Source organism: Echinops telfairi, unplaced genomic scaffold, assembly GCF_000313985.2.
Source record: "Echinops telfairi isolate 266 unplaced genomic scaffold, ASM31398v2 ScPeMD7_8;HRSCAF=38, whole genome shotgun sequence".
NCBI classification, from domain to species: domain Eukaryota; kingdom Metazoa; phylum Chordata; class Mammalia; order Afrosoricida; family Tenrecidae; genus Echinops; species Echinops telfairi.
Window position 1 is genome coordinate 2,971,679 of NW_022103905.1, and position 10,084 is coordinate 2,981,762.

Consider the following 10,084-nt stretch of genomic DNA (forward strand, 5'->3'; position numbering starts at 1 on the left):
TCCAGGTTACAGAAAAAAAGCTTTGACAGAGCAGTGGTTATGAATTTGGCTGCCATCAGCAAGGTTGGCAGTTCAAAGCTACCAGTCACTCAGAGAGAGAGAAGCCAGGGCTTTCTATTCCTGTAATCATTACTGTCTCCAAACTCAAAAGCGGCAATCCTACCCTGTCGTATAGGTGTTAGGAGTCAATATCCACTCTGGCAGTGAATTTGAAAAAATGTGGAATTACAGAAAGGGGGGGGTGGGGGCGCGGGCCACACAACTCTGATTCTGAGTAGAGATCTTTGTTAGACATAAAAGGAAATTGAGGGCACAAAGAAGTGATGTAATTATGTACACGGGGCCTCAGCTGGGCTTGCACGTGGACAGGTGAGTCCTGTCCCACTGTGCTTTGCGTTCCTGGGTTGACGCTGTGGCCGCATCCCAAGCAAGAAGTATGGGATGAACACAGGTGAGGTAGACGTGCAGAACCCAACTCAGACCTATTTCTGAAAGATAGATCTAGCCGAGTTTGAGAAAGCTATTTTGGAAACCAGGCAAGCTTGCTTGTAGGATGAAAGGGGTGCCTGAGATGATGCCGTAATCCTGCAGCGCACTTCCTACACTGCTCACCTGGGGAGGAGCATAGGGGCGACAGTGGGTGGGAAATGCTCAAAATGGCCCGACTCTGATCACGAACAGTTCCTCAGCTGCTCCGACCCCCGTTATTCCACTTCACAGAAAGAAGAGAAAGCCTGTTCAGAAAATGGTGGCTGTGCCGCAGGTTACAAAACCTCTGGGAATGAAAGCGTGGGGATTACAGTGGAAGTTCGGGATCTCAGAGGAGCCAAGGAGCCTGACCAGCTGAGGATTAGTGTACATGAAAGATGACCACTGCTGAAATTTGACACAGAGAAGGAGATTAAGTAAACAGGCTTGTCACCAGTGTCACCCTAAGGAAGCACAAAAGAAAGGGCAAGTGGTTTGTTGTTTAGTAACCACGTGGTGATAACATTCTGAAACATTCATTGTGGACTCTGGGGCGGTGTATACCACATTATTTACAAACGTAATAGACTAATTCCCGTGGGTGGAATACCTGTCAGAGAGGAGGAGAGGCAGAAGGACGAAGAGTTACGGATGATTCAAGTAGCAACAAAGACAACAGGAAAGGAGAGTTGGCGCTCTTAGAAGGGGTTGGTTTACTGTTTTCCTAACCAACCAGGCTGTTGGCCCAGTGCCCTCTAGTGTTTGGGAGAGTCACTGCAGCCTTGCGTGATAAGGGCAAACAGTTCTGTGGACTTGAGGCCATCATTCAAAGTAGTCATTCATAGGAACACCGGCTCTCCTTGCTGTGTCTGACTATTGCTTTGAGTTTCACCACATCTCCTCACCTGGGTAGAGTGCTCTGCTGAGCTCATCTGGTTGGAGACAAGGCTACAGAGGAGTGTGCCTGGTTACCCAAATCAACCCTGTGTCTTTAGCTGGGAAGGCAGGGCGCTTTTTCACATTTACAGTAAAGACCTTGGGCTTCAAATTAGCTGGCACTCTGAAATCTCACCCATCAGAAACAACTTCACATAGCAGTCCCTGGTGTATCATGCTACCGATAGGGCCAGCAACTCTCCCTGGAAAAAAGGTTTTTGTAGCAGGCAGCTGTCTATCTGAGGTGACTCCTGGCCGGGGGTGGGGGGTAGGGTGTGTGTGGAGTGTTCCCCTCCAGCAGTGTAGCCTTGCCCAGGTTACTTAACTTCCAGCCTCAGGCTAGGCTTCTCATCAGCAAGCTGGGTTGTGAGGAGCCTGGTCATGATGGAGCTGGGAGAGTTTCTCTCTTCTGCCTCCAAAGACTTAGTAAACTGAGCAGCTGGGCTGGACCACGGAGGGTCCTTGCTCTCTGTCACCAGGACTTTCCAACTTGGTAGTGGGGTGGGGGTGGGGGTGGGGGGCTTTAGGAAATGAATTGTCCAAACCGGATAGGTATCATGAAATTTGCCATGTTTCCGTATACGTTGACGTCATTAATGCACTCACCATGCTGCACTACTACCATCACCACTATCCTTTTCCAAAACACCCCAAATAGCCAACCGGTGCCCATGAAGCAATACTCCCCACTCCCCCCACCCCCAGTGCAGATTGCTTTTGTCTGACCGGCAAGAATGACCAGAATGCGGAGGCTGTGTGTCCCTGGGGGTGGGTTGGGGAGCAGGCTAGTACAGAGCTGTGTGCTGATGGGATGGAAGGAGGACAGCTAACTAACTCAGACACTTTCTCCAGCCCATCCCGAGAGAAAGGCAACTTCTAGGAACACCTCATGCTTCTCCTGAAGGAGCTTGCCAGGCCAAACAAACCTCTAAGAACATGTTTTGCCTGGAGGGAAAGGGCATGGAGAAGGCAGGCCTAGAGACCCAGAAGCAGCCCATGCAGCCTTGCAGCTTGGTGGCTGAGTCACACTGGGAGGGCCTGGCCCGGCTGGAGTGAGTGAGTGAGTGAGTGAGTGAGGCAATGAGGCCACGAGGCCTGCGGATGCCCGGAGCATGTTGTCTCTTGATTAGTCCTGGGCAGCCCTTCCTGAATGATGGGGTGCCTGCCTTGTGACACAGTTGAAAGGGAGCCCAGGAATCTGTCCTTTGTACACCTGTATGTACAATGGGGACCCCTTCAAAAAACAGAATTTCCCCCCCAAAGCTATGTATTTATAAAACAAGCTCATCACCTTCAAAGTACTCTCCATTGCAATTAATACATTTGTCAAATCTGCGATTCCATTCTTGGAACATTTTTCAAACTCATCTGTTTGGATGGCTGACAGCACTTCCCTCGTTTTCATCTTCACCTTTTTTATGTCATCAAATCGCTGTCCTTTCATGTCCCTCTTCATTCACAGAAACAAAAAGAAGTCACACAGAGCAAGGTCAGGTGAGCAAGGTGCATGGGGCAAGAGAGGCTTGCTGGTTTTTGCCAAAACCTGGCACACTGAGATGGCTGCGTGAGCAGGTGCCTTGTTGTTGTGGCAAAAACAGTCCCGTCTGCCACAAATCAGGCTTTTTCTGTCGCACACTGTTGTGCAATTTTTTCAGAACCTCTAAATCAGCGGTTCTCAACCTGTGGGTCTCAACCCCTTTGGGGGGGGTGTTGAGTGACCCTTTCACAGGGGCCACCCAGTTCACAAAAGTAGCAAAATTACAGTTATGAAGTAGCAACGAAAATAATTTTATGGTTGGGGAGTGGGGGTGGTCACCACAACAGGAGGAACTGTATTAAAGGGCCACGGCATTAAGAAGGTTGAGAACCACTGCCCTAAATAGAAAGCTTAAAAAAAAAAAAAAGAAAGCTTGACAAACAGTCTGAGTTCGTGGGATGAACTCCAAATGCACTACAAGTCTACATTTTCATCTGTTCGGGAAGTTGACAGACATCCAGAACGAGGTTTGTCATCAATTGACATTTCACCCTTGTAAGCTGTGTTCAACATCACAACAGTTTCTGCTGAATTTTTCCTGGGCAGGAAACAAAATGTCACAGCTGCATGCTGTTCTCTTAAATCGACCATCACAAACTGCTTTTATGAAAAAATTCACTGACCAAAGAGAACCTTCCCAGGCAATGCCACTGGGCGCACTAACTCCGACCAAGTTGATTGATGCTCGCGGAGTGGGGGGAAGAGTGTCCTAGCGCTCTGCCCGGTGCAATTCTGTGTTTTTTAGGGGTACCCCCTCATGTTGTGTGCATTTGCACTGTTATTCAGAAGTGTTGAAGACTTAGACGGACTTCTGCATACCAATGTCCCCTCAGGCATGCGCCCAGCAGTAGTGTGGTCTGAGGCTGTGTTGCTTTTAAGAAGAGATAGGGGAATAAAAATTAATTTTTAAAACTTGAAAATGCTCTTTATGTAAAGTTATGATGCGGGCTAATTTTTTCTCTCTCTTTTTTGTTTCCTTTAGGAAAACTACCCCATCCCTGAACCGGGGCCAAATGGTAGGTCCTTGGGAACCGTGTCTTCTAGCTGGGCATGTGCTGCTTCCCTTGGAGATGCATGTGCCAACATTGCTGCCCGTTCCGCGTTTCCCCTTCATCACCTGTGCCAGGCCGTTGTCAGGCCGGAGCCCGCTCTGCTGGCCGCTGGGTTTAACTGGATGCTACGGGGAATAAGAGAAGCAAGAAGGAACCCCGGAAGTTCCCGAAGCAGATGGCTGACTTGTCCCAAGGAGTTTTTGAGAGTGTTTTGTTTTGGCCACCCCCACACCTCTTTAATCTATGGCTCAAAGGCAAACTGGTTCTCCTTTGACTTCACCAGTTCGTCTATCCACCGTAAAAGGGGGATTTGGGTTACCAGGTCACGGCTTTTCTCCCCGACTTTGGAAAGGAGTGTGTGCAGATTGTACGTAGTCTTTTCATTAAATAAGAGAACACGGTGCCTCTGCTGCCTCCTCCCTTGCAGATGGCCACTTAAGGAAGAGCAGGGCACCCAGGGGCCTTAGGTCTAGGGCAGTGGGTCTCGTCCTTCCTCCTGATGCCGCCACCCTTTCATACAGTTCCTCGTGTTGTGGTGATGACCCCCCCCCACAGCCATAAGATTATTTTTATTGCTACTTCATCACTGTCTTTTTGCTACTGTTATGAACAAGGCGACCCCTGTGAAACGGTCATTCGACCCCCAAAGGGGTCTCGACCCACAGGTTGAGAACCACTGGTCTAGAGGGATGGGTGGGGCTGCCACACCGCCCTGATCAGCCAAGCTCAGAAAGTGGGTAAGTTCACTAGGGCAGGGATGCCCACACCTTTGCTCCACTCTTTCTGGGCTTTTCCGTGGGCGGGCCATTAGGCCCAACAGACTCGCACACATCCTGGGGTGGTGTCTGGGCCCCGCAGCCATGCCCCCCTGGGGCTACTGGGCTGATAGTTTCCATCCCTGGAGTTCCCCATCTTCCTAACCTGGAGAACCCTAAAAGGAGGAGGATGGGGGCAAGGAATGGGCAGAGTGGCCATCGGCAGCTCATGTCCCCAGCCAGCCCGCCCTTGCCCCAAGACTGCGGCTCATTCTTCAGATGTCAGGACACAGCAGGTTGAAGGCAGCTCTTGTATTGGTTCCAGAGCTGTGCTCTGGACTTGGGCCGCTGGGTTATTGATTTATAGTGATAAGACTGCAGACAATAGCTACTCTTTTATCAGGGCTTAGCAAGTAAGGTGTACTTAGAGTTGACGTGCGTTCACTGAGGCATGTTCCTCTCCCCGAAGTGAGACAGGCAGCTCACTGGGTCCTGAAAAGTTAGTGTTGATTCTAGGGGGGGCCAAGCACGCCCTATCTTGGAGTGGAAGCATATTCTGCTCCGTGTGGCTCTCCCTTTCCCGAGCTGCCCAGGCTGAGATGGAGGTGCCTGCCCAGAGTTCCAGCATGCCCAGTGTAGTCTCGCGTTGCTACAAGTGGGCAATTTCAAGTGAGGTGATTTTCCTAACTTAAACACACTTCCCTACCTTTCCGATCAGCATTCATCCTGTCCATTTACCAAAGCCGAGGACAAAGAGCTCGGCAGGGCCACCCTGGTGGATGGCGCGAGTGAGCTTGGGGGATCTCTGTTCGTGTCAAAGACCCTTTGCTATTTCATTCAGTGAGGGGGTCAGGCTCACAACAACACCACCAAATCTTTGCTTTTCCCACGAGGAGGACCACTGGGCGGTTTAAATGGAAGCTGCCCCTTTTCAAGAGCAGTAGGTGCAGAGAACTGCGCCAGGTTTGGCCAGGCCATACTGTCAGGCTGTCCTTCAGGACTACATAGGAATATTAGCTGTCTGAAAACCAGTTCTCTTAAGTGGTGGGTCTATTTCCTCCTGCTAATAATAGCTTGTGGAAGCAGTTCATGTGCTCGACAGGGCTTAGTGGAGGCTGCCTGCCTTGTTCTCTGGGGTCTGAATCTCACACTGGGCCTCTGAAGGGAGATGGCTGGGGCACCTCCAAGTGCCCGAGGGACCCTTCCTTCCCTCATTGTCTTCCCCTCCTCCTCTCTTCCCAGAGGTGCTGCTGAAGATGCATTCTGTTGGCATCTGCGGCTCAGACGTCCACTACTGGCAGCACGGTCGAATCGGGGATTTCGTGGTGAAAAAGCCAATGGTGCTGGGGCACGAAGCTTCAGGAACAGTCTTCAAAGTGGGATCGTTAGTAAAACACCTGAAACCAGGTCAGCAAACTCTCTCAGCTAAACCAACTTATTCATTCAACGCAAATGCAGACGTGTGCTTTATCTAAGCCAGGCCCGCTGTGAAGCACCAGGGACCCAGTGGTGAGCCAGACAGCCTTAGCTCCTCGAGCACAGGTCATGCCTTCCCGGGTAACAGACTAGAGACCGGCAAAGGTGTAGTCACAATTATTTTAAAGGGAAGGAAGGAGAACACAGGTGCTAACGGTGCGTTTGGTCCACACTCCTGCTCGGCCCGAGGAAGGAGCAATTAGTCTGGCACGTGAAGTCCAGAAGGAACCTCGCCAGGTAAAAGGGCTGGAGGAGATGCCCAGGAATGAGAGGAAGTACCAACCGCCTCTAGACTCTAAGAGCCAGAGCCCTGGAGCGTAGCCTTTGGTCCTTATTGGGTGGCTGGGAAACCACTCATATTTTTGGTAGGTTCACTTAATTCTTTCTCCCAGAGGGAAGAATTCTCCAAGGTAGCACATTCTCTCTTGTTCCCTGACCCAGCACCTTAAATTAAGGTGACCAGATTTTAACATTGGTAAAGTGGGACACCATTGATAAAACTCATATCCTGGCGAAATAGCCACATGACAACCAAAAACCGTATACCCTAGCTTGTCGTGCATTCTTTCCAAAAATCGGGACTTTTTTTTAAAATCATTTTATTAGGGGCTCATACAACTCATCACAATCCATACACACATCAATTGTGTAAAACGCATTTGTACATTAATTGCCCTCATCATTCTCAAAACATTTCCTCTCCACTTAAAGCCCCCGGCATTAGGTCCTCATTTTCCCCCTCAGGGAGAGTAGAGGAAGAGTGGGTAGGAACGAGGGAACCGATTACAAGGAACTATATGTGACCTCCTCCCTGGGAGACGGACAACAGAAAAGTGGGTGAAGGGAGACGTCGGACAGGGCAAGATATGACAAAATAACAATTTATAAACTATCAAGGGCTCATGAGGGAGGGGGGAGCGGGGAGTGAGGGGAAAAATCGGGACTTTTTAAAAACGCTGCGGGACCCAGGAAAAAATTGTTAAAAATTGTTCAAAAGCGGGACGGCTGGTCACCTTACTTAAATTCAAGCTGTGCTGGCATCCCCTTCCTTTGTTGAGGGAGGGGCTCGCTCACTGCACAGCCTTGAGATGGCGTCGGGGTCTTTAAGGCACCACGTGGTCCTGGCAGAGTTGTCCCGGGGACGGAGTGGTTCTGGTTGGGCTTCTAAGTGTAAGGTCAGCCATTGGAAACCACCAGCCTCTCCGTGGGAGAAAGACTCCCTTGAAGAGTGCTCGTCTAGGAAAGTCACCGGAGAGGTTCTGTGACCCTGCCGGATAGGGCGGCTGTGATGCAGTGCGCGGTGTTGGCATGCAGCGCCATCCCGTGTTGGTGGTCAGGTTTGCTCAGCCCGCCCATGCAGCGCAGGAGGGGCCAGCGCTGAAGGTGCTAGCTGTGTGTATCCTGTAGTTAAGTCGTCATTTGTGCCAAGCCCATGGCTTCCAAAAACCACTGAGGGTTCATTCCCAGCAGTGGGATGAAGACTGATCTAGGTGTGGGATTCTCAAAGTGAAGTTCTCTCTGTGTCTACAATGAGCCGAGAGCCCTGGCAATGGGCTTGTGCTTCTTGCCTGGCCCACATTCAGCTTTTATGGGTTTCCCACTTGGTTCCTGGCCCTTAGAGGGAAGGTGGGTGCTCCTTGCTACAGAGTTGACTACACTAGCTCAGGGGGTCTATGCTAGTGTTTGATCAGTTGAGATGAGTGACTTCCAAGTTCAGCTGGGTTTGAACTCCAGCCGTGGCGATGTTGAGCTTGCAGCAATGCCTGTAACAGTAGTATAGGCTCCTGGAAGTCTGCGCTCTGCTCTCTAAGCATGGGAGCCACCTGCTTCCCTATGGATCTAGCTAGTTCTCTTCAGGACTGGGTACGAGCCTGAGGCTGAGTCGTCTGAACTGTCACCCCAAGCAAGCCCTTCTAGGTCCTAATGCCACGTGTGGCCCATGGTTTCTTTGCCTTCGATTCACACATTTTATTTGAACAATAAAAACGTGTCTATCACAATGCCAGTCAATCTTGAAAGCGGAGATGAATCCCGAGGCGCTCTGATCCTAGAGGAGCGGGCAACACCCTACAAATCAAGCAGCTAGAGCATGGAAACAATCCAAGTGTTTATAGCAGGGGGATGGCTGAACTGCCTGTGGTGAATTCAATGCAGTGGAACCCTACTCAGCCCCGGAAGGAGTGGGTGACTGCTATCCACGCAGCACGCCTCCATGGGAAAGCAGCAAGGCGCACAAGCACACACCCCGTGCAATCCTGCATCTTGGAAAGTCTGGGACAGGAAACACTCCTGTTAGCACCGGGGGTGCAGGTGGGGGCCGATGGGGAGGGAACACCGAACCAAACCTGCAAGGGGGTGGTAATGAACATGCTGCCTCTTGGACAGGGCTTTCTACTCTCTCCTAAGGGGTTTGCATGGCTGACATTCACGGACTGGGATGTGATACACTTTAACAACATCCGCCTGATAGCCCATTGGAGCTTTATACCTTCCATTGTATCTAAATCTTATCCCTCCAAAAAGAAAAAGCTCATTAGCAGATATTCTGTGCTAGTTGATGGCAAATCGACCGAAGTGTTCTAATGCGACGTGCGCACCGTATGTCAAACCTGTTTCGGATGGAATGGTCGGATAATAAGAGATGGGCTGGCAGGTGGAAGAGAAGCAGCATGAATGGATAAATCTAGGGTAAAGTGAGCGGAGCTCTGAGTCAGGAACTCTGGCGATGTAGTGGTTGGGTATGTGTTGAGCCGGGAACCAGCAGTTGGAAGCCATGAGCCAGCCCGCAGCGGAAAGACAGGGCTTTCTACTCACTCCTGTGAAAAGAGACACAAGCACTGACACTCGGGGCAGCTCTGCCCCGACCTCGAGGACTGCTAGGAGTCTGAATTGAATTGATGACTTTGAGTTTGCTTGGGAGTTAAATGTTAAGATAAATTATATAGGCAGAGGGTGTCTGGGTGGTCACAGTTCTTTCACCTTTTCTATTTGATTTTTTTTCTCGTAAGAAGATAGGAAAAAAGAGCTGGAGGGCAAGTCAAGCCCAGTACTTCCAGCACAAACACAGAGAGTGAGGCCAGGTAGAAGCTTGCTAGTGTGCGTGTCCCAATCCTTGAATGCCTTGAATCTTCTGTACCAGAATCGGAATCCTTGGGAGATAGATGGTTGGGCTAATTGGGGATTAATTGACCTCGAATTATTTTTTAAGCAATCAGAGTGAGCCTGTCCTACTTATAGCTTTCGTCTTTGTAAAGACTGCATCTTTTCAGAACAGGCACAGGGAGGAAAGTCTGCACATGCCTCACACTAACTCTCTCCTGGCAGCAGTTAGAGACAGGGACTGGAGCTAGCTTGCTTCAGAGACCAGGTTAGACTCGAGGTTTTCCCAGACTGGAACAAAGCGGCAGCTTGACTTATTGTACAGGTCAATCAAAGAACAGGCCAAGCAGGTTGGTAGAGAGTGGGCTGGTCAGTTTCCCTCAGAGTATGAGCCCGTGCTGTATCCTAGATTTCCTTTGGAAGCTCTAAAGGGCTGGGCTTGTCTGGAGCACCCTGAGCCCCCAAAGAGGAGGGTGGCTCATGGAAGCAGACTTCCCATCTGGCACCTGCCCAGGAGCATGCATCCTTTCCCAGTGTCTCCTCCGCGCTTGCTTTTCCAGCTGGAAGAAAAACAGGAATAGGATGAAGGGGGGTATGGCCTTTCAGCAGACACTGCGTCCCCACGTGGACATGACATCGTGTTTGTTTTCTTCTCCAGGTGACCGGGTTGCTATCGAGCCTGGCGCTCCCCGAGAAACGGATGAATTCTGCAAGATTGGCCGGTACAATCTGTCACCAACCATCTTCTTCTGTGCCACGCC

At 50.5% G+C, this 10,084-nt stretch overlaps 1 protein-coding gene across 1 annotated transcript in view; it reads left to right on the forward strand.

Moving 5' to 3' along the window:
* SORD (sorbitol dehydrogenase) overlaps positions 1 to 10,084 on the forward strand; it is a 32,813-nt gene that overhangs the window by 9,170 nt on the left and 13,559 nt on the right. Inside the window, exons 2-3 of the mRNA XM_045286460.1 lie at positions 3,924 to 3,957; positions 5,991 to 6,155. Coding sequence (XP_045142395.1) covers positions 3,924 to 3,957; positions 5,991 to 6,155 — 199 coding nt within the window. The remainder of the gene's footprint in view (positions 1 to 3,923; positions 3,958 to 5,990; positions 6,156 to 10,084) is intronic.